The sequence below is a fragment of the Mustela nivalis genome (genome assembly GCF_964662115.1).
Source record: "Mustela nivalis genome assembly, chromosome: 4".
In the NCBI taxonomy this organism is placed as follows: domain Eukaryota; kingdom Metazoa; phylum Chordata; class Mammalia; order Carnivora; family Mustelidae; genus Mustela; species Mustela nivalis.
In genome coordinates, this window is record NC_139023.1 from 104,457,898 (window position 1) to 104,483,271 (window position 25,374).

Genomic DNA, 25,374 nt, shown 5'->3' on the forward strand with positions numbered 1-25,374 from the left:
CCATGTGCTACAGCTTTATAATAGAAAAGGAGGCAGAGGAGTGAGGTTACGTCTGATTCAACCTGCGTCTAGATGGGTGGTTCTAAGGCGGCAGGGTAATTTTGCACCACCCCCCACTGCTCCCCAGGGATACAGCAGTATCTAGAGACACTTTTGGTTGTCACGGTTGTAGAGAAGCTATTGGCTTCTAGCATGTAGAAGCTAGGGATGCTGTTGAGTATCCTGCAGGGCGCTGGAAAGCCCCCTACAACAGAGAGTTTTCTGGCCCCAAATGTCAGTAGTGCCAAGTCTGAGAAACCCTGCTGCTGTTGCATATGGCCCACTGCTTCCCTTCGAGCCTCACACAGAATGGGCACTTAGCTCACTACAACAGAAGACAAGTACAATTGTAAAGATCCTCCTGATAAGACGCTCTTTACAGGTATAGGTACATCTTTATAGGTACAATTGCAAAGCTACAGGTACATCTTTATAGGTAAAATTGTAAAGATGCTCCTGATAAGAGATGGATACTGAGAACAAATCTTTCCTCTGTCTAAATTTTACAGAGAGTCAGGATTTAAAACCCCTCTGTAACCTGAAAGGTCCCGTTTCACCATCACTATCAAAAGTGAGATTGGGAGAAGAGCTCTGGGACAAATACCTCATGGTTGTGTCTCCCTTCCTCCTCTCCATCCTTCCCAGTAAGAGCTTTTAAGATAAATAAAATGACTTCCTTTAACTGTTGGGAAGAGCAGGGGCATTTAAACTCTCAGGGAACAATGACGGGCTAGAACAATGACAGTTTGTAACAGATTCTCTAAACTGTACTTCCTTTTCTTACAACTGGAATAAATGCTTAATAAATATATGTTGCATCAGTGAATAAAAAATAAATGACTGACATAATGATACCGTAGCTCAAGTGTAATCATGAGCAATCTTGCACATTTATATTTTGACTTTATTTTTAGTTGTTTATATACTTATATTTCCTACTAAGTATTAAACTCCTTGATCAGAAACTATGATTTGATAAGAACATTTAATGCCTCCATTAGCTGTTTCATTTCTCAATTATTTTGTAAATGTGAGGCAGCAACCACTACATGAGAAGGATGTATGAAGACTGAGCATAAGTGAATAGTTTTTTATTAGGTAATAAATTTACAACAAAGGTAATGCTATGTATTTGTTAGCATCAAAAATTGCTACTTAGCCACAAAAGCCTGAAGCATTACAAATAAGCAGTTCATGAAAATACCATAATTTACATTTTTTTGTACAGAGCCAGTCCAGAAAAAAAAAGTTTTTCTCTTAATGTTAATTCTTCAGTAATTATAACCAACACCAAAGTTGATAACACGTATCTTTCAATTACCCTTATCACAAGCACACAGGGTTCTTCTCAGGGTTCTCTCTCTCCCTCTCACTTTTTGCTTGCATGCACTTTCTCTCTTTCCAAAAAAAAGATAGAAAGAAAAGAAGAAAAAAGTGCTGGTTCTGATTTCCTAACATCTGAGTACACTTTGCCCCCAAAGCCTCTCTCCCTCTTGTTTTCAGAGTTACAGTTCTCTGCTCATAGTTTACCCTGGTCCTCCCATGCCCTGTTCCCTGGGTCCCTGCCTCCAGCACCCCACACGGACGCACTCCACTCCACGTGAGAGTTCAACAAGCAACAGTCTGCGAAGAAGAGCCAGCCATCTTTGAGAAAGACAAGTGAATTCCTCTCTGAGCCACAGGCTCCTCACAGACAATACACTTTTTACCGACCAGGGTGGTTGTGAGGATTAGAAGAGATTATGTATCTAAAGCACTTGGCAACTCTTTGGTGCTTAATAAATGCTAATTCTCTTGTTTAATTGCGGCTCCTCTTTCCTCACCCAGGTTCTAAAGGACTTGAGACCATAACACTGTGGTTAACACATGGTATTTACCCCGCCTGATGACCCTGACTGGGAGAAAAACATCTTTTTATCCCACAGGGCAGCTAGCTAGGAGACTTCCAATGCAAAATGTCAAGTAGGACTGGCACCAGAGAATATGCGTGAGGGTCATTCAAATGGTAAGGAATGATATCACAGTATTTTGTCTTCTGTCTTGGAACAGGGATCAGAAATTAGAAAGGCCTGTACCTGGAAGTGGAGAGAGAGGAGAGGGAGAAGAGGCAGGAGGCAGAACACAAAGCTGGCAACACCAGAGACCAATTTCCTTCACATTACGGTTTTACTGAGGATCTCTCCTGTTGCCCTTCACCTAGTTCCCAAAACAAACCAACAACAAAATATAGAAGAATGCTCTACCCCGAGAGGCACTCACACCTTAGCGGGAACGGAGCTGATAGTCTTTTGCCAAAGTCTTGAATTACTGAACAAACAAAACTTTTACCAATAGCAGAATTGTAATTATTAACGGTTTATCTGCAGAACTCTTAGCAATCAGCCTACGGAACATGGCCTCATGGTATCAGAATAAAAAGCTCAAACTAACTCTGGGAACGATATTCTCAATTAAACTAACAGACAGAAAAAGAACCTGAAGACATGTAAAAGCCTAGACCAAGCCTGCTCCAGGCACGTCTGGAAGCAGTAGGTTCCGTGGACTAGCACGTGTGGTTTGTACAGTCGCTCAAGGAGAGGCCCTACAAGACTTGCAGGCTCTCTGAAGAACACTAATAAACATGTTCTCATTCCATCTCTATAAGACCCTATGAGGTACAGACCATTAACATTTCTGCATCGTACACATTAGGGTCCCGAGGGCTAGAAGTGTTGGGTAAACAAGGCAAAGGCACACAGCTCTTCACAGAGCCCGGATCTGAGTTCATGCTCTTAAATACGACGCCACATAATCCCACACCCAGTCATCTGCTGTTTCTCACTACATTTCCAAAGGGCTAATATCAAGCACTTCTTTCGAAGACTTATTAAAATCTCAGGAAGCATGACAACTAAAAACCACTTGAAGATGATCAAGAAGTAGTAAATGTTGGTTGATGTTGAGATAAATTCTACTACATGGAAATATTAATAGAATCTTAAAATGTGTCACTTCTATTGCTAAGTGACAAATTTCTTACTTAAAAATTATAATGATCATGTGAACAGCTTAGGGCCAAAGGCAGACGGTACTCCCTTAAAGCATTCCTTTCTTTTGCTCTTAGGCAATCAAATCTTCTGGAATCATATAGAAGGACATCACAGACTTACTTTGACCTGAGGGTAGGACTTCTTGTTCTTTTCACTAGATGCACCGGGGAGTCCACCGTGGGATGGGCCTTCACATACATAACGGAAACGAAATCCTCTCTGCAAAGGTGAATACAGAGTCAACAAGTTTGAGAAATACTAATTAGAAATTATAGGGGCACAGTTATATACAAATGTTTTATTCTTGTATGTACTAGGTGAGAGAGGAAAAGCATACACTGTGAAAGGGGACTCTACAAACAAGAACCACTTTTCCCATAATCTTATTATAAACATAGATGTCAATTGATACTTGTGTACTGAGCTGTGGCTTAAAAGCCAGTTCCCTAACCCGGCAGGACCTCTCCTGCTGTGCATATGCGGAGAGTGAGCTGCTGAAGGTTTTAAGCCCGGACTGGACATGCTGCAGCTTGTCTGAATCAGAGTTTCCTCATCTCGAATTGCTGCAGCCAAGCTCCAAACTTGGCCACATTACTGACTTAAGCTTCTTTGACTCTTACTTAAAGGCATTCCTTTATCTACTCTGATCATAGTTGGTTCAGGCGGGATTATAGAAATGTCCTGTTAAATACATTACATCCGTGTTGTAGAACATACTCTGCTAAAGTTGAGAAGATTTCAGATTTTATGATTATTGATATTATCAGGCTCAGGCTTGGTATGTTAACTGACCTGAGTAATCCAAAACCAGATAATCCCTTTCAATATTCTTAACCCAAGAATTCTACAGATGTAGCAAATCAGTGAAAAGAGAGCTGGAAGCTTTGAACCATGTGAACTACTGTGGGCTGATGGACACCGATGTTCCATGTTGTTTGCTGTTGTTTAATCTATACAGATGAGAAGATTAGACAAGACCATCTAAAAGGTCCATTCCAGTTCTAGCATTTTATAATTTGCAAAACTAACAGTGATAACTGTACCTATTTGTATACCAAGAATAAAGCAGCAAGGAATACTATGAAAATGTATCTGATATTAAGGAAGCTTAATATTGAGGGAGCTTTCAATGTTTTTCCTGCAAGACTCAACTTTATACAGCTGTCAATCAATATGTTGGTGTTACAGTTTAAATTTAACCAGTTTTTCTTTTTTAAAATCCTTTTCAAATACCTTAATCTACTTTAAGGAACAGCCTCACCTTCCATTTATTTTTGTAGTGGTCTGATTTCATATAAACAGTGCTAGATTACTAGGCCATCAGGAGCTCCACACACCCACTACCTGACAGTAGGGGCTTTCTACCTTCCATACTCATAACAGTTGCAAAGCCTGGTAAATGCAAAGGTTTTAACAGTTTTAAGCTCGTGGGTCAATGTAAAAATTCTTGCCTTCCTTACATTGCATGACATTTCATTATTCATCATAGGGTCTTGGAAAATAATCTGAGTGGTTCAGGAGCCCTGAACGAATTTAAACCTCTGGTAAGTGTCTGAAACCGTCCCTCTATTTCCTGAGAACTTTCTGATTTCCAAAGAGCATTGGTCCTAAAGCATATTTCACAGGATGAGTAAGGCCTGAAGTAAATTGCCTAGTGTGGGAAAGTTCCTCAAGTCATACACAGATCCAGAGCATATGATCAACTCAATAACCTGGGACTTAAAACAACTTTTGCATATGACTCCTCAGGAGAAATCAGACCTAATACCAGGGAAACCTTTTGAGGTGAGGTCAGTCATTAGGAGCAATTCCTCTCTTTTGTTTCTCACCAAATCCAAACCAAAGAATAAGTTACAAATTCAGCCCTACACCTTTTATAGACAAGGGCTGTTGGCTTATTTTTAATAATTGAATGAAATTTCGAATAGCATGAAAAAGCAGCAGCATGTGTTACATAAGCCTCCAGAACTGACTAACCATAAAGACAGAGATTTACTGACTGCTAATCTACTTAAATACAAACTCAGTTTTTAAAAAGCATTAGATAATTAGCACTGAATAATACGTGACAGAAATGGATATTCTAAAGATTAGTCGTCTACGCCATGACTCATCTCTGTCAGAGCTGGGGAAAATTGTGGCAAAGAAAAAATATTTTTCTAACTTTTATTTAAAGTTTTTTTAATGAAAAAATTTAATAAAGTCATTCATTATCTTTAATCACAAAATTCCTTTAGGCAGGTGGAAAACTATACACACTTATACTTTTATATTTTATTGGGAGTCATGTCAAATGAAATATGAGGAAAGAGACATGTCTCAATAGCTTGCAAACAGTTTGAAAAACAATAGGTAGCATTCATGGTTGTGTAAGAGGATCTAAACTTCTGTGCATAGGAATTTTTAACCTGAGGATGGAAATTTATTACATTTTTTTCAGGGAGATAGGATGTCTTCACATGGATAGTCGAAATGTGTTTCTGATTCTAAATTTTTGAAATTAGAGGTTTGCCGATCCACAGCCATTCATTTTAGTAACTCCATTTGCTTACGATGAGTCATCAACCTCAAAGGCAAGGGCTACATTCATCCGGTCAGAAAGTCTGACTTGAATGCAATCTTTTTACTTTCACTGGAGTCAGACATCAAAATAACATCAGCTTGGTAAACAAACACATTGTGTTACTCAGGTGAGCTTTTAGACATCTGTGTGGAGTGAATTAAATTTTGAATTTTGGAACTACACAGCCCTTTAGGTAAATCATAGGTGTCAATTTTTCCTTATGACTGTTGGACCCATAATAGGGAACTGCATTTAAAAATTCTTATTATTTATGCTTATGAAAATAGATGTTTGAAAAACATGCTTTGCCTGGTATGCAGAGACAACAGATTTGGGTTTGATGTCTCATTCTCACGAGTTAATGCATTTTGCAAGTTAGGGAATTTTCCAGGAGGCCAGACCACTGCACAGGCTTCCAGGAGATAAACTTGCACCGGGAGGGTCTTTGAGAAAATGGCTACTTGTGAGAAGTCACATTAAAGAACTGGACATGGGGGCACCTGGGTGGCTCAGTGGGTTAAGCCGCTGCCTTCGGCTCAGGTCATGATCTCGGAGTCCTGGGATCGAGTCCCGCATCGGGCTTTCTGCTCAGCAGGGAGCCTGCTTCCCTCTCTCTCTCTCTGCCTGCCTCTCCATCTACTTGTGATTTCTCTCTGTCAAATAAATAAATAAAATCTTAAAAAAAAAAAAAAAAAAGACCTGGACATGGAGGTAAGACAAAGCAAGTCCTGCTGGCAGCCCATGGAGTGGGTCTGCCACCGCAAATGCCAGAACAATGTCCGAAGTCTCACGTGGCATTCTCCACATTGAAAGCTTTTTAGTTCAGCCTACAATGATAATTAAGATGGTTCTATCCTTTAAATTCTAACCGAAATCTGAACACATATCACAATTGCAGTAACCACAATGGATGGATGCTTTATTTAAGTTCTTGACCTAGTTAGCACTGGTTCAGTGTTACACAAAGGAGAAGTGTTACACTCACTCTACCTAGCTACTGGAAACATTAAGAAATGTTTTGGGGAGTAAGTGCGAGACAGCAAGTATATGCATCTCCAGTCTCGTCAAATGTGGTAAGCACATCCATTCAGAGATCTACTCACTCTGTCCTCATTCTGTGGGGACTTGTACCAGTCTAAAAATCCCCTAATAATTCAGTTCTCCCCATACCCTCTAAAAGAAGCACAAAGATTCTCTTCCCTCCTCTTTCATAAAAATGGTCTCATCTAATTTCCAGTAAATATTTATGCACACAGTTGGGGCATGGTGAGGAAGCCACTTCAATTCCCAGGCATCACCGATAAAATTAGTGGTAAGAGGAAGAACCCAACAAAATAAAATACTCCTCTTCAGTCTCCAACGGGGGTGAGTCTCCGGTTAACACCAGAGGGACAAGGACTCAATTGTCCCTCTTAATACATTGCCCACACCCCACTGGTACTTAAAATCTTAGGTCACATGCTCCAAAGAAAAAACAAAACAGGCTGGAGCTTCTAAAGGAAGGAGGAAGGTGAAGAACAGAGTTGTGCAGGAACAGAGTTGATGGGTGTACATTAGTGTATACGAACTGCATGGATGGACATTTCCTTATAAATGGAAATGAATGGAGACACCTTCTGCCTTTCCTAGGAGTAGCCTGCTATGTAGAGATGGTGGAGATAGTGAGATAGCAAGGATCTATAATCATCTAGGTTTTACAGAACTACCACTGAGGCTCAGGACGCTTGGAAGAATGACTAAGAGGAATGTGAAGTAGACAAATGAAGTTATCAGATCATTTGGCAGGCTGCTGCATTTCTAGATAAGCTATGCCCTTCGTAAAATTCACTTGTCATTTTACTCAGTGCTTGAGATACGAATATGAGACTTATGGATCTCACATTTAAAGACAAAGTCCCATCCCTTTAACTCTTACCTGTTTAGGTTGCTCTAATATTTGAAGGTATGGACCATCTGCTAAAAGCGAAAACAACAAACAGAAAGCAAAAGAAACTGTGAGGTTTCTCAAATTGGCTACAAAATATAAAGCAAATAAAAAAAAACCAAAACAAAAAACCCTGAAATTATGTTTTTAAATAGAGGTTTCAAATTCATTTTTTAGCTAATATTCCATACCGATACAATCTAACTTCCTCATTTGACTAGCAAATTTATTTTTAATAACGGTTTTATTCCTTTAGAGAACCACAATAAATAAACATTTGTCGAATGGTGATAGCACATTGCATGATCCAAGAAAAGGTGTGATGTCTGTCTGGCAAGGATGAAGAGGTCAACACAATCTTGACTACTAACAAAGCATTTTGAAAATGACACAAATACCAAATAAAAGCAGCAACCATATCCTGGGCACCATGATATTTCCTTTTGCCTTCACATCATTAGACACTGACTTCCATTCCTCAACGATAATGAGCCTCATGTGAAAGTAGAAGAGATTGAGCTGGCACCCACATTCGTGAAACACACAGAGTGATCTCAGGCTACCTGCCCTTCCTGAACTAAGTGTTCAGTTCCTTTCCCTTATTTGAATCCCCACGTGCCGCCTTCATTCCCCAGCTGGCTAAGTTGCTTCCCCTGCCCTCCCAAATTTCATCTGGTCTATCAGACCAAAAGTCTGGTGGACTTTTCTTGCTAATTCATAGCTTTTGATGTTTGTGTACAATTTCTGAATACTGAATACTCTCACATCAACTCCTCTAAAACAGCACAGGCATTTTAGAAAATCCTTTTTGAAAATAATTTAACTGAAGATAGGTGCATTTCAGTAAATTATTGCAAGAACATAAAGACTAGAAGCTTAATCTATACCCTGACTGTATCTGACTTTGGAAAAATCAAAGGCAAATCAGAACCTCTGACAGGATAAAATCAAATTTCGATATGAGAAAGTCCCTAAGCTCCCCAGCTGGTTTTTATGTTAATAGTCTAATAACCCACAGTTCTGTAACAGAGGCATATAATGTTTCTCACTCATTTGACTGTAAATTAGGATGTCTGATACCAACAAAATTCTAAGAGAACGGTTCTGTATTCATTTCAGTCGTTACAGTCTCTTAGCCAGAAGTTTATTCTTTTAGAGAACAGAAGTTCATAATATTTTGGATAAACAAGTTTATGAAGATTTAAATCTTTAAAAAATAAACTATAACTTAAGAGAGAATTTATTTTTATCTTCTCTGTGTCATGACAAATCCGGATAAGGCTAGAGAACTGGAGGAAACAAAGGTGTAACTATTTCCTGTTACTATGCAAGAAATTTATAAGGAAGTCAGTTAAAAAATGACTAAATTTGAAACAAAACATACACAAGGAAAGGAAAAATGGGTAGTGACTGGCCAATGCAGTATTAATTTAAGAAAATTATCTTCTTTTATCTGTATGAAATTTATCCTGGATACCTTAAAATACTTTTAGGAAATAAGCTGCAATTTAAAAATTCAAAAAAATGTCTAGGACTTAATTTTTGATAAGGAGATAAAATTGCTTAGAAATAGAAATATTTTCATGCTACTAATACAGCTTGTATGATAATGTAACCAATCTACTCATAAAAATATTCCCTCTAGAAAGCTAAATCAAAAAGAGAGACTTCTAAAAAAAGTAACCTTTGTATGTCATGGAAAATACAGAAGAGTTAGGTCACATTTACATTAAATTGCAATCTCTCGCTTAATAACTCTTCTAAAAATACTTGGAAGGTTTGTTATTATTTTTGCTATATGGCTTAATTTCCTTTAAGTATGAGAAATTCCAAGGTTTGGGAATTTTATTAGTGAAATGGGGCCATTTTTCTCTTTTAGCGAACACACTCAAAAGTTAAATCAACTAGAAAACTAGATTTGATATGCATGTATTCATTTTAATGCCAATTTTCTTTTGGCCACATTTCTATGCCATGAAGTAACATCCCACTATGTAGAAAAATTTAACTTACATATAACATTATAGACCTAAAAGTTGTATGTTATCACAGAGAGTTTTCAAGAAGTAGTAGAACTAATAGTTTCAGATTTCAAGAAGATACAACAGTCCATATAAGAATTACAGGTTATATTGGTCTACATAACCTCTCTACCCTTTTAAAATGTGAATAAAACATCCATAAATCTTGGATCATAAAAACTGGACTGCAACAGAGAGGGAAAAACAGTAAAAATGATGAGGTAGGGACTCCTGGGTGGCTCAGTTGGTTGGACGACTGCCTTCGGCTCAGGTCATGATCCCAGAGTCCTGGGATCAAGTCCCACATCGGGCTCCCAGCTCCATGGGGAGTCTGCTTCTCCCTCTGATTTCTCCTCGCTCATGCTCTCTCTCACTGCCTCTCTCTCAATAAATAAGTAAAAATCTTAAAAAAAAAATGATGAGGTAATAACGGGGATATGAGATTTTGTGGTATAATTTTAAGAGTTTTTCTAATACTATGGCAAAATAATTTCTACAACATGAAGCTCTGACTACCTCATATTTACAGAGATTTTTCAACCTCCATAAACTTGATGAAATAAAAACATTAAGAAAGCATCTACTCAGAGTACTGTTTGGCATTTACAAAGCATTAAATGGAAATGTTTATGTTTTCCGGGGGCAGAACCAAGTTCCTAGGCTTTCAATAAAATACTGATACTAAGAAAGAACTTTGAACCCCAGAATAAAAAGTTCACAGGAAATGCAGAAGATACCAAGATCTCTACTTGTTCACAGGAAGTTGACCTACGGCTCAGAATTCACAGCACTTCACGAGACCACGGCAGCCTACAAAATACCCTTTGTAAAGCAAGACAGCCCTCAGCAGTACATGACTTCTGCTAGGAAGGGGGACATAGAGCAGATTTATTTTTTCCATCCCAAGTATTCCTAGATATACGTAATAGAGATTTAAAAAAAAAGGTCATTTCATTTTTGATCTAAAAAATGAAAAGTGGGCACTGTAGTAACAACAATAATTTTAAGTGAGAACGATCCAAACCGGATGAAGTCTTTCAATGAGGACAACTCAAGTCCACGGTAAATAGAATAGCTGATGTCCACTTTAGTGATTACAAAAGTCTCTAGGTTTTTTTGTTTTTTGTTGTTGCTGTTGTTTGTTTTATTAGTTTGTTTTTTTTTTTTTAAAGTAATCTCTACACCCAACATGGGGTTCAATCTCACAGCCCTGGGATCAAGAGTCATGTGCTCTACTAACTGAGCCAGCCAGATGCCCCAAGTACAAAACTGTTCTATATACATCTTACAAAATTTACTCAATCTGCTTGGGAGCGTATGTTAAGTCCTACTGGTGATATGAGGAGCACATAAAAAGAGCCATCACACAAACCTTACATACAAATCAATAAATAAAAAGAGATGAAATGAGCTGATTTTTAAAACCATTCATATGAGATTCAATAATTTGTTAATGTTAAAACATAGTTATGTTAGAAGGAAGGATGATTATCACAAGTTTTATCCAATGGCAGAATATGAAGGCAAAATCTTTTTTTAAAAAGATGATTTTTCTACTGAGATGATGTTTATGATTTTTGTAAACTTTTAGAAACTTTGTTTCCCCAGAGCTTGGCATCGTGGATGGCACCCAACAGACACTCACATAAATGTTTGGGGAATATATCTGAGAAGTGGAGAGTACCTCATGTGCATCTGGGATAAAGGAAAGAGGAGTTGTACAGAATCAAGAGCTATTAAGACTGAGTAAAAAGGAAAATGCTACCAGAAAAAAAGTCCTTCCAAGCCATCCTCACAGATATGACTAACAACTGTTTAAGTCAAACAATGGGTAAGAGGGGTGGAACATGTTTGTGCAAATATAGTTCCAACAAGTCTAGTGACAGTTGGTTTTTAAAACATATATACCATTTCCTTTCTAGGAGTCTTACTGACTGTCTAAAAGAAGCTATTAGCAAATCTTGAATTGAAAAAAAAAAAAAAAAAGCAAAAGCAAAATAAATGGCAGGATAACAGGAATGAAGAGGTTTCTTACCTGTAGGTAGTGGCATGTCTGGTTGAAATAATTCTGGGTTAAATATTGTATGAGACAAAGAATCCAAAGGAAACATCTGTAAAAAGGAAAATTTATATAATTCAATCCTTATTTTTCCAACATTGTATTAAATATTTGAAGTTGGAACACCTAAAACAATTATTAGATAACCCAAGCAAAAAAATATCTGGAAATATTTCAAATCAGGATTTTAAAAACACTTTCATGAGACCTAGTGAAATTCTCAGGTATACAGAACTTTACATGTTTGGGCCATGTTTATGTGACAAAGGAATTTGAGAAAAATGACCTAACTATAAAGTCCACACCCGGTGTAGCTTGCTTATTAGTATTTCTTTAGGTCCCAGTGTCTGTTTATTGCAGAGTGGATCCTTAATATTTTTTTAATAAATGATTTATACTGTACTCTCAAAAATATGAGCATAGGAATATAGTCCTAGAAATCCTAGAAATATTTCTTTTATGATGGTAAAGAAATGCCTACTCTAGCCATACAACTTCAAGACCTATAAGAATTAGGCAATAGCCCTGGAGCGATTTACAAAAAAATTGAAAATACAACTTTCAGCCTAAGCAGCAGATACAACTCAGCAGAGAGCTCCCTCACTTTTTTTTTCCCCTACCTTTATTTACCTAGCACAATACAAAATACCTGGAATTTGGTGGGTGTGACAGGCTGGATAATGCACTCTCCCTGCTAAGACAACTTCATTCTAATCCCCAGAACCTGCAAATGCTATCTCATAGAGCAAAAATAATTTTGCAGATATAATTAAGTTAAGAATATGAACACAGAAGTGCCTGGGTAGCTTGGTCTGTTGAGTGACTTCCACTCAGGTCGTGAGCTCAGGGCCCTGGCACTGAGCCCCGCATCGGGCTCCCTGCTTACTGCGGAGTTCTGCTTGTCCCTATCCCTCTGCCAACCCCTCTGCCAGTCCCACCCCTCTGCCAGTCCCCACTGCTCATGCTCTCTCTCTTTCTCATAGGAACATAGAGAGATAATCCTGAATTATCTAAGTGGGCCCAGTAAGAGGGATGGAGGAGATCAAAGTGTACAGTAGAAGGTCTGACTGGAAAAAAGAAGTTAATGTGATGAAGGGGTGATGGGCCAAGGAATGTAGGCCTCCTCTAGAAGCTCAAAGAAGCAAGGACAAGAAAGCCTCCAGAAGGAACGCAGCCCTGCGAATACCTGGATTTTAGACTTCTGACATTCAGACTGTAAGAGAATAAACTTGTGTTGTTTTAAGTCACTAAACGGATGGTAATTGGTTACAGTAGCAACAGAGAACTAACACAGTGGGTAAGTGGTATGTGTTGATTGAATTATGTATTCTATCTCGATAAGTCACTAATAATTACCTACCCCAAGAGAAAATTTCCCTTCCAATTAGTTTATTCAGGACTTAAAATTTGTCTTTCTGAGCTTAGTATTTGTTTCAATCTAAATAAGTCATCTGTTTGAAACGTCTGTGGACCGCACATAAACCAACCGTATTTCATTCTTTATGATACGCTAGTTAGTAAGCTGGTGTTAAACAACAAGAAAAACCAGCATTTCAATTTACTCCTTCTTTTTTTAAAAGATATTTATTTATTTATTTATTTGAGAGAGAGTGAGTGAGCAAGCAAGAGAGCATGCACAAGCTGGGGGGAGGGGCACAGGGAGAGCCAGAAGCAGACTCCTCACTGAGCAGGGAGCCCGATGCAGGGTCGATCCCAGAAGCCTGGGATCATGACCTGAGCCGAAGGCTGATGCTTGAGCTGAAGGCAGATGCTTAACTGACTGAGCCACCCAGGCACCCCTCCTTTTTTTTCATTAGTATATTATTGGAGGTTCCTGGGACCTATGAGCCTAGCATGCCTAGTTAAATCAAGAGTAAGAAACACTGTGTTTAAATAAAGAACATTTCAGATCCAGCTGTGAGGTATGCAAATAATTCAATTGAGGAACAGTAGATCTGCTCCACTTCAGTGCTTATGAGTAAAGTTTATCTATGCTATTTGTTGTTCGCTGAAAAGAAAATAATAGGAATCAAAAAACATGCTACTGGGGCCCCTGGGTGGCTCAGTGGATTGGAGCCTCTGCCTTCAGCTCAGGTCATGATCTCAGGGTGCTGGGATTGAGCCCTGTGTCGGGCTCTCTGCTCAGTAGGGAGCCTGCTTCCCTTCCTCTCTCTCTGCCTACTTGTGATCTCTGTCTGTCAAATAAATAAATAAAATCTTTAGAAAAAACAAAAACAAAAAAAACCTATGCTATCTTAAAAAATGGGCCCCACCTTACAGAGAGTATTGGCCCGTCGGTCTCAGAGTAAGAGAGATGACCTGGGAAGAAAATGTCTTCTCTCCGGTTCTGCAGCAGGTGGAGAGGCCAAACTAACCTAGTAGAGAGCAGAGCACTGGTCTTGGAAGCGAGGCGCACACTCCACTTCAGACGAGGCAGACAGAAGCCACGTTGTGAGCTGCAGCTTGCTGCGTGCTTTAGGTCACAGTCGGAGAGCAAATTCCAGAATACATTAAAACACGCGGGATATTTCACTGAGGACACGAATGCCTCAGGAAATACATACTGTTAAGCTTGAGACAAGGGAAAAAAAAACCCACCTACTTCAAGAACCTCTTGCCTCAAAAATGGAATTATCAGATCGTACCCCATCTGTTGCTGATGATCACAAAAGTGCCCACATAAGAAAAACTCTCAAAATGAATGTTTTCAGAAGGTCTTACTTTTGTGTGGCATAAAGGACCATCTCTTGTTGGTAAGATTTCCTGCGTATAGACAGGAAAGCACAGTCTAAAACCAAGCAGAACAGCCCTAATGCTGGTTAGAGTTTGCCTTCCAATGTTAGAGATAGCATATTAAAAGTGAAAGGTAGGGGCGCCTGGGTGGCTCAGTGGGTTAAAGCCTCTGCCTTTGGCTCAGGTCATGGTCCCAGGGTCCTGGGATCAAGGCCCGCATCGAGGCCCGCATCGAGCCCCGCATTGAGCCCCGCATTGAGCCCCGCATGGAGTCCCGCATGGAGCCCCGCATCGGGCTCTCTGCTCAGCAGGGAGCCTGCTTCCTCCTCTCTCTTGCCTGCCTCTCTGCCTACTTGTGATCTCTGTCTGTCAAATAAATAAAATCTTAAAAAAAAAAAAAAGTGAAAGGTAAATGAGTAGCCAATATCTTTTCTGCTGTAATCAAAGAAAGTGTTCCTAGATTGATCCTGTATTACCATTTGTACAATAAAATTCAAAAGGAGCATCTTAATGTGAAAAGCAATGCCTACTCATTCTTTCTAAATAAATCAGAACATTATCAAGAGTAGTGAATGCTGCACAAGTTTATTTTATTTGAAGAAGTGATACCAGATACTTTAAAAAGTATATCACTTTTGGTTTTATTTTCCTGACTGACGTTTGCATGTGTAAATTTGGAAAATCCACTTTTTAGGTGGTTGCTGCTAAAGTTTTTTTTTTTTTTAAAGGTTTTATTTATTTATTTGACAAAGAGAGTGATCACAAGTAGGCAGAGAGAGGCAGGCAGAGAGAGAGAGAGGAGGAAGCTGACTCCCCGTCAAGCAGAGATCCCGATGTGGAACTCGATTCCAGGACCCTGAGATCATGACCTGAGCCGAAGAGAGAGGCTTAACCCACTGAGCCACCCAGGCACCTGCTGCTAAAGTTTTAATGTGAAATGGTTATGAGTCTCGGGCCAGGGTGTCCTGCTACCTAGCATTCCCGCTCCTTATCTAGTCTAGCAAACTATATATTCCAAATCACAACATACATAGACTTTCTCTGGAAAGTCCTTCATAACCCTGCCCTTCCCTCCTAGGTAGCAGAGTGATCACTTTGGACATTTCTGGATCATTTTGTGAAAATTACTACAACTGCATTTATCACCATATAGAAACTATGTTTCTGTCCCTCCTATTAGAATGGCAGCTGCAGCACTTGTTTTGTAGTCCTTCTTAGCCAATGTTCTGGTACATAGTAGTGCCTCAATAAATAGCTGATGAATAAATAAATCTCAATATTTTAAATACTTCTTAAAAATCATTAGTTAAAAATATAATATTGTTATTATAATTACCCTAGAGTCTGAAAGCTGCTTTCAAATGGTTCATTTAACATATATCTAAAATAAAGTATATAAAAAACATATGTATGTGTGTATGTATCTGTATATATACATACACACACAGAGGGAGGGAGGGAAGGATGGGGAGGAAGCAAAATATTAATAATCTACCAAGATCTGTTGGACTATTCAATATTTCTCTAGGCCTGGAATTTTCCAGGGTAAAAAGTTGGGTGAAAAGGGAAAAAAAGACACTGGAATCCCTTCATAAGTGAAAGTGAATTTATAATGAACAGCTTTATGTTCCCAAAACACATTCACTGCCCATTCAGTCTCTTCAACACCCTTGTGAGTATGGGACTAGAATTCCTATTTTGCAAATGAGAAAAGTGGGATGTGGGTGGCTAAGTGATGCCTCAAGTTTTAAGAGCTGATAAGTAGCAGCCAGCACCTACATAAAGATATCTGAATTCTAAGGCCAGAGGTCTTTTCATTACACTAATTTGCTTCATTGTTAGATGAGTTTTTAAAAAATATTTTGTGTTTCCCCCAAAAGATACACTCAAATCCTAACTCCCAGTGCCTGTGTACATAACTTTACTTAGCAATAAGTTCTGCATGGATGTAAAGTCAAGATGAGGTCATACTGAAGGATGGACCCTAAATCCAATGACTGGGGACTTTGTGAGAGGAAAGAAGAGGGAGATTTGGTACAAAGATACAGGAAGACACACAGGGAAGAAAGTAGGCGTGCAAAAGCAATACAGCTACGAGCCAAGGAGTGCAGAGGATTGCTGGCAACCACGGCAGGCTAGGAGAGAGAGGCCAAGTCTCCTTCAGAACTTACAGAAGTAACATACCCTGTCATGATCTTGATTTTGGATTTGATATCCCTAGCCTCCAGAACTGTAGGAGAATATATTTCTGTTCTTGCTTTGTTTTGTTTTCAGAGAGGGAAAGGGGGGCGACACAGAGAGGGAGGGAGAGAGTATCCCAAACAAGCTCCACACCCAGCACAGAGCCTGATGCGGGCTTGATCCTACAACCCTAAGATCATGACCTGAGCGCAAACCAAGAGGTGTATGCTTAACTGACTATGTCTCAGGTGCCCCATATATTTGTTTGTTTGTTTTAAGCCATTTGGTTTGTGATCATCTGTTACAGTAGCCCAAGGAAACTAATATGGTAGTTATCATTTGACCTGTAGCATATATAATTTTTATGCAATAGTATGTGTGATAGGAGGATTTGAGTTACTCATTTTATAGGACATGTCCCCTCTGACCTCACATGGAGGGACAGAGAAATGGCAAAAACAATTTAAAATAAATTTTTACCAATTTTAGAGTTTTCCTGATAAATAATACTGCTGCCTCTGTGTATTTAAAAATATGAATCCATTTATAAAAAAATTATCGGTGAGATTATAATACTTACTTGGTCATGTGCTCCCAAATATGTATCGTCTTCTGCCATTCTGGAGCTGTGCATCAAAACAAAACCAAACCAAACTATAAGAATGGAATGACACTTAAGAATTCCATCATGTAGGAGTAAACTACATTATTCCAGTAACACCAAACATAATCCTTTTTAAAAGATCTTAGAAGGGGGGACAGCAACCTTAGAAGAGTAGTTCCTTTTTGGAATTGAAATCTACTAGCAGAAAAATTGCACAATCAAGGAATTACCACATATGTACAATCCAAAACTGGGGCAAGCTCACAACAGTGTCCTGGAGTTTGGTGAAACCAGTCTTCATCCTCTATATAGAAAGCATACATAATTCAATTCTTAGAGGTCACTTCTATTTGTCACCACCTAGACTTCGAAGATTCAGTCTTAGTGCTTCGTGTAGATTCTTTTCCAGCCTTTCATGAATTCTGTGATGGTCCTAGAACTGTGCCCAAGCTTTCTACCCAGAGTTCAAGTTGAGAAGCTCAGAGAGGGTCCTCCTGCTGTCAGAGGGGCCTGTCAGTGATCTGCACAGCACGTGTGCAGTGCTCTGCCCTCCAGCACGTTCCACTTCAGGGAGTCATTTCCTACCCTTGTCCAAGTGGTAGAGAAGGGCACCTGGGCTGCTCAGTCGGTTAAGTGTCTGGTTCTTGGTTTCAGCTCAGTCATGAGGGGTCCTGAGATCTAGCCCTGTGCCAGGCTCCACGCTCACAGTGGAATCTGTTTGAGATTCTCCCTCTCCCTCTGCCTCAGCCCCTCCCCTTACTCGCACACCCATGTGTACACTCTCTCTCAGATAATCTTAAAAAAAAAAAGTGGTAGGGAAAGACTATAAGAGTCCTTATTATCAAGGCTATCATCTCAGATTTAATCAATCCCAGCCAGATATTAATGTACCGCAGGCCCTAGCAATCTTTGACTACCTGGAGACCCTGAAAAAAGTGAGAAACCATGTGGCCAGATAAAAAATTTATCTAAAAATCACATATCATTTTGGGCTTACTTACTTAAGAACTATCCTTATCATTACTTTAAATACAGGCTGATTTTATTAAAGTTACCTAGATCAAATTTTAGATCTATCTACATGAAAGATTAAAGGACAAAAAAAAAAAAAAGGCTGAAAGCAAATATTAATTCCCCCAATAAATTTTTCTTCTATTTTTTACTGAAATATAGTTGACACATGATTTTACATTAATTTCAGGTATACAGCATTCCTGAGACAAGTTTTTCTTTTTTCTTTCATGAAGTCTTTAAAGCACTTGAGATTCTGGGTGAGAATCTTAACTGCACACCAAAATCTGTTTGTCTCCTTTTGCATGGTAATAGTTGTGGCTGGAAATGTGACTGTTCAGCTTGACTCTACCCCACACTTCCTTAGAATTAGGGGTGGCTACTTGCTGAAACGCTCACCAGGGGAATGTCAAAACTATTTGCGTGCCTCTTCCAGGTCTGGGCTTGAGGCCCTCCCCACGTGTCCTTCATGTTTGTGCACTTCTCTCTCTTTCCTGCTGGATAAAACCTAGACGTGAAGGAGACCTAGCTTCTTCCACATGGGTGATGATGAATGACAGATAATACTGGTGGTGGTGTGAGAAAGAAGAAGTGTCTTTGTTCTTTGACTAGTGTATTGCTGGGTCTCTCTAGTAAAACAGGCTGATGGGATCAGGAGGGAGACAAACCATAAGAGACTCTCAATCTTACAAAACAAACTGAAGGTTGCTGGGCGGCAGGTGGAGAGGGTGGTTGGGTTATGGACATTGGGGAGGGTATGATGTGCTATGATGAGTGCTGTCAGCTGTATAAGCCTGACGATTCACAGACCTGTGCCCCTGGGGCAAATAATTCATTATATGTTAATATAAATATTAATAAAAATATTTTTTAAAAACAGGCTAACCTTTACCCTAACAAATATATCTCCAGTAAGGACAAGATCCTCCAAAGAGGACCCTGGTTCCCATGAAATCCTCTCCTGCCAGAGCCCTCGTGCCTGACGAGGACTGAGCAAGCCTCGTCAGGGTTGCTAGCGGCATACAGAGCAGGGTTCAACTTCAGCAGAAGGGAAAAAAGTGTGTCCAGTAAATAAGAACTCCATGCAGATTGGAAAGAAATATTTGTCTAAAACATAAAACTGCTAAAGATTGAGAAATAACTGTAATCAATTAAGAGAAGTAGCTTAAAAAAAGGGAAAATTGCCCTGATATAGTAAAAAGGAATGAAATCATTCAAAATTCCAGCATTTCCCCACTGCTGAGTGTGTGATTTTGGATATACAATGAAACTCACTATGGCCTCTGTTTCCTCATCTGTAAAATAGAGGTTTTGATGGGATCAACCTCTGAGAACAGCAGAATTTTGTTGAGCTTGGAGTAGATTAGTTGACTAATAAATGCCCATTCAAAGAACAAATCATAACTCGCTCTGTTAACCTGGATTTTTATATGTACTTAGGTATATATCTATATTATATAGTCATCATCATAATTTTCAGTTACCTGGAGAATACTCATAAAATAGTCATTGTTACACTGAAATGCAGTGTTAATGGCAGTTACAATATTCCATGTGGAAAATCCTTATTCTTAGAACATCATAAGAGTCCAAGCTTCCAAGACAAATAGTAAGATCTTTTTTTATTTCCTTTTTGCCTTTAGGCTTTCCATTAACGTAAGCAAGACCACTGACTTATTAAACTGATAGAATCCATTGAGTACCTGTGACTTTGAATATATATGTGTGTGTACATGTACATATAGCTGTAGATCACTTCCTGACCTTTGAATGTATGGATTTAAAATACAGTGGCCCTCACTTTGATTTTAAAAACTCAACTAAAACTACTCTAACTGTAACAGGGTTCTTATCATGATCCTTACTATAGTTAAAACTTTAACAGGAATCTCTAAACTGTAGGCACTGGACAAATTTCCCAATTAAACATAGTCTTCCTCCCAACATCCTCCCCAGGCTTTTTGCAGAAACGTGTGTCAAAAGATCATGATTTTAAAAGCCCAATCGCAGCCCAAGAGATACCCGGGTGGTGACTGAAATCTGAACTTCTACGGGCTTTGTAAGGCAGTTAAATTCACCATGAGGAGCTGAGGTAACAGGAACCCTCAGAGTGATGTCAATGTTAGCTCATAATTTTCAAAATAAAATGTCAAAAAAAAAAACCAAGAATTCTTTGGAAAGGGTGAATCACTGAGTCATATTTGCATAAATTGTAAAAGCAAGTTTTATTTCAAAATTCTGAAACACCAACTAAGCCTTTGGAACTGAAGGATCAGGAAAGACCAGGGAAAGCCCCTCCTGGCCCCCTGCTCCTTGAGCCCGTCTCTCACTTTCCCTTCGCACAGTTCTGTGCTTTTGAGGAAGGACCTTGAAACAGAAAGGAAGATACTGGGTTGACTAGTGAGAAGATGGGCCTAAGCTCTGCACTCTCTCTCCCAATGGTGAGGTTTTCAGGAAAATGTTCACTCTGCGGAAAGAGAAATAGAAAATATAGCCAGGTAGCAATAAAAGAGCTTCTCCTGGGATTGTTTGTGTTTCTCACTTGAGAAGCATAATGTAACTGGCTAAGTTCTAAACATGTGATGAGTTCTACATGAAAAGTCTAATGGATTATTTGCTGCACATCTGTGACAATCTTACCACTGACATCAAAGGCCAGCATAAAGAGTTCTTAGTGAAGGGAGCACGACCAAGGCCACTTCCCTCCTTATAAGTGGAGGAATTTTCTAGGATCAAATATATTCACATTTTTTTTAATCAGGGCCCGCTGTAAGGAAACATACCCTTTTTGTTCTATTAGATTTCATTAAAAAGAAAAACAAGCTTTTCAAACGCATTGACAATCTGCAGTTCAAAAAACAGAATTTTAGGTGCCATTCAGAGGATGCAGTTGGGAATCAGATAAGGGCCTATTTCCAAGATTATATTCAGCTATAACAGACACCACTTAGGTATAATTTTAATAACAATCTAGATAGCAGTGAAGATGAAATTAGAGGAAAGACAGTGACTTTCACCATTTCTGTTGAATAATAAATTGATATAGATAAAGCCTATTTATCTAGACAGAGGAATTTTTCAGAGGAAATGTACTGTAAGGTTTATACATGTGTGTACTACATATAATGGGAAACATTCAACTGAGATTATCTTTTGATTTGGCAATCCCACTTCCAGAAATCTGTGCTAAAGAATTATATGAGCAAATGTGCAAAAAAAAAAAAAAAAATTAGTACAAGGATATGCATTGCTGCAAAAAACTGGAAACAACCTAAATGTCCTTTGATGCCAGATTAATTATAATATTGCTACACTCTTACCATACATATTACGTGGCTGTTAAAAAGAATAATTCAGGGAGGGAGACAAACTATAATAGACTCTTAATCTCACAAAACAAACTGAGGGTTGCTGGGGTGTGGGGGAGTAGGGAGAGGGTGGTGGGGTTATGGACATTGGGGAGGGTATGTGCTATGGTGAGTGCTGTGAAGTGTGTAAGCCTGATGCTTCATAGATTTGTACCCCTGGGGCTAATAATATATTATATGTTAATAAAAATAATTAATAAAAAAGAATAATTCGTATCCATATATAGTGACATGGAGATTATTACTACCTAAGTTATACATTCCTATGTTTTAATTTTCTAACTCATTTATGTAATTAGAAATACATGTTTTTAAGAAAAAAGAAAAACGCCGTGCTGAACTTAAAAGTTTAACTCCAACATCTTTAACAATTAATGACATAGTGAATCACACATGAAGTATGAATGAGTGAGCAGTTTGTAAGCACTACTGGAATCCTCTTCAAATAAATATAACAGAAAAAATTTAACTTTAAAGGGACTATTTGGGGCACCTGGGTGGCTCAGTGGATTAAGCCTCTGCCTTCGGCTCAGGTCATGATCTCAGGGTCCTGGGATTGAGCCCCGCATAGGGCTCTCTGCTCGGCAAGAGCTTGCTTCCCCCTCTCTCTCTGCCTCTCTGCCAACTTGTGGTCTCTGTCTGTCTGTCAAATAAATAAATAAAATCTTTGAAAAAAAAAGGGGGGCTATTTATTTACACCTTTCTTCTGATATGTGAGTTTATGATGATGAAAGAAACGTTAGTGGTTACTTTTCACAAAATAACTGTTTATTACAAGTTTTTTTAAAAAAATCAGTATTTGTAATCTACTACATTTAGATTCCTATAAACTCATTTTCCATGTTTTCCATACCTCCACCCATTTTCAGCTCCTTAATGCTTTACTTGGGTGCAATGCTACCAATGTGACCAACAGAGAAAATAGCTCCCTCAGAAGTACAAACACATCATGGTTGGAGCTAGTACAGGTCCCTGTCCACGATGGAATGCCAATCCAATAGAGAGAGAAGATACATACACAACCTCCAACTGTTAACTCATGTAAAGCATATTAGCATAGTCATTGGCACACAGTAAACGTTAAGCATTTTGTTAGAGCATAATAAACTAGTTTATGTTAGGTTATGGGAAAAGTAATACAGACAGGAAGTATTTTAGGCATTCTGAGAAGAATCAAGTACTTTTCTTTCCTATCCCACATGTATGGGTACACTGCCACATTCCCTCTTTATCTCTATCCTTATTACTGTTGAATCAAATGTCTGCGTATTTTGTCACTAGGGACATTTGGCAATGTCTGGAGACACTATTAGTTGTCACACTGGCAGTGTGACACAGTGGACAGTCCTACTGGCATTTAGTGTGTAGAGGTTAGAGATGCTGCTAAAGACCCTGTAACGTACAGGACAACCCTTTACAATGAAGAAATACCTGAACCCAAATGTCAGTAATGCCCCAAAAGAGAAACCTGATGAAAGCCATCATATAACAGTACTTTGGTTCACATGTGTAAAGAACTAAACTTCATCAATTACTACCAATGAATCAGGAAGCACTAGCATGATTTACACATTTCACTTAATTTTCACAATATTCCTGAGAAATATGGTCCTGGAGGAGAAAACCAAGGTTTACTGACAGCAAGTCATTGGCCGAGGTTGACAGAGTAATGCTAGCTAATCTGACTCTGTAGACTATGGTTCGTTCATCTACCTAGGAGGCAGATGTGATTTTTTCCTTGACTTAAAATTTAATTCATTCTAATCCAGCATTTTTGCTCCAGGCCTCCTGCATGTTCAGGTTGGAGCTAGTCCATTCAGTGCATAGCCCAAAAAGCAGAGTAGGACTGTGACAACGCACTCAAGTGAGTTCTTCCTGAGATAGTCAAATGTGAAGGTGAAAATACCAGAACAACAATAGCTGCTTTTTATTTTGTTTTGTTTTAAATATCTCCTCTGGGGAGGCCTAGATGGCTCAGTTGGTTAAGCATCCGCCTTCAGCTCAGGTCATGACCCAGGGTCCTGGGATCGAGTCCCATGTCAGGCTCCTTGCTTCTTTAGGAACTTGCTTCTCCCTCGGCCTGCCACTCCCCCTGCTTGTGCTCTCTTTCTCACTCTCTGACAAACAAATAAAATCTTTAAAAATATATATCTCTTTTGTTCAATTACAAAGGATAGAAGGAGAATAAAGAGACTCCCTTTCTAAAATATGTCCATAGAAAACACTATACTCACTAATGGTAGAATAAAAGAATGCAGATCTTTAAAACTAAGGTATATTGAAATATTCCTTGAAAGCATTCCTTCCTTCATTAATTTAGTCATTCATTGAAAAAAAAATTTAGACTTACTATGTGTCAGTTTCTCATGACAGCAAAATATACAAGAGTGTATTCCCAGGGCCCACAGTTGTGGTAGAATGGAAGCAATGACCAAACATTCTTTGCAATTCCACCCAAAGGTAAAATCTATTTCTTCTCCAACCCTTGAATCTTAGCAGGCCTGTAAGTTGCTCTGACAAATAGAATAAGATAGAAGTGTGAGTTTTAAATGCCGGCTTCAGGGGCACCTGGGTGGCTCAGTGGATTAAGCCTCTACCTTCGGCTCAGGTCATGATCTCACGATTCTGGTATCGAGCCTGCATCAGGCTCTCTGCTCAGCGGGAAGCCTGCTTCTCGTTCTCTCTCTGCCTGCCTCTCTGCCTACTTGTGATCTCTCTCTCTGCCAGCCTCTGCTCTCTCTCTGCTGCCTCTGCTCTGCGTACTTGCAATTTCGGTCTGTCAAATAAATAGTCTTAAAAAAAAAAAAAACAAAAAAGCCAGAGAGGCTTTTTCAAGAGAGAGATTCAAGAGAGGCCTTGCAACAGCAATTCTTGCTCTCTTGGAACACTGCTGCCATGTGAACAAGCATGAGCTAGCCCACTGGAGAATTGGAGATCCTGTGGAGCAGAGAGGTCCTACTGGACACCCCCCTAAACCAAACAGCATCAGATGAGCAACCAAAAGACTTCAAAGATCAGCAGAACCAGCCCAGACCAGATGACCTACAGAGTCTACCAAATTGAGGGAAATAACAAACATTTGTGTATTAATTAGCTTTGTGGTAATTTTTTACACAGCAAAAACAAACGAATGCAACAGTTTAGTAGGTAGGAAGACATATAGGCAAAAGCAATGCAACATGGTAAGTACCACAGGAAATGGAGGGTGTGTATGGAGTGGTTTAGTTATCTTGGCAATTCAGTAATTATATTTTCTTTGTTAGGGTCCTATTCAGAACCTATTCCCCACCCCCACATTCTGTACTCATTTTTACTATATTTGCTTATTCAGTTCCTAATAAAACAAAGGAAACAAGTACATTAGCCAAAAATACTGTAATGCAAACAGAAATAAAATTAGTACTCTAAAACCTTCAAAATATAAGTATTAATACATTGTTACTAGCATTAAGCACAGATATCATTAAGAAACAATAAACCTTTTAGTACTTTCAATTCTCTAAAATCTTAATTTCAACTCTCTAAAATCAAATTAATCATTCTTGCAGCAATGGCTCTCTTCTTGACTTCCTGGTTTCTGCCAATATATCATTGTCTCAGGTACTCAGGATCAAAAGTTCTGTCACCTTTTTCTCCTTTCCCTCTCCTTATCTCACACATATTCAATTAATAACTGATTCCTGCTGATTTCTTCCTTGTATTATTTCTTGTATCTGCCCCCTCTTTCCACTCCCACTGTTGTATCCTAGTTGAACTTTCACTGCCTCGCTTCTGAATGATAGTAGTAGCCTCCCTACTATTCTCCTTTATAAGGTCAAAAGCCCATCAACCACTCAGCTTAT

The 25,374-nt window shown here is 38.9% G+C and overlaps 1 protein-coding gene across 7 annotated transcripts in view; it reads right to left on the minus strand.

Annotated features, from left to right (window-relative positions):
* The window catches only part of NFKB1 (nuclear factor kappa B subunit 1), a 120,599-nt gene that overhangs the window by 78,708 nt on the left and 16,517 nt on the right, over positions 1–25,374 (minus strand). The window contains exons 2-5 of one of the 7 annotated variants that reach the window (XM_082728975.1): positions 17,130–17,175; positions 11,612–11,687; positions 7,547–7,584; positions 3,189–3,287 (exon numbers count right to left, since the gene is read on the minus strand). In XM_082728975.1, coding sequence (XP_082585101.1) covers positions 3,189–3,287; positions 7,547–7,584; positions 11,612–11,687; positions 17,130–17,168 — 252 coding nt within the window. In that variant the 5' untranslated portion in view covers positions 17,169–17,175. Of the gene's footprint in view, positions 1–3,188; positions 6,116–6,330; positions 7,208–7,546; positions 7,588–11,611; positions 11,688–17,129; positions 17,176–25,374 lie in introns of those variants that run through there. The other 6 variants (XM_082728974.1, XM_082728977.1, XM_082728976.1 and 3 more) reach the window with 6 other exon arrangements.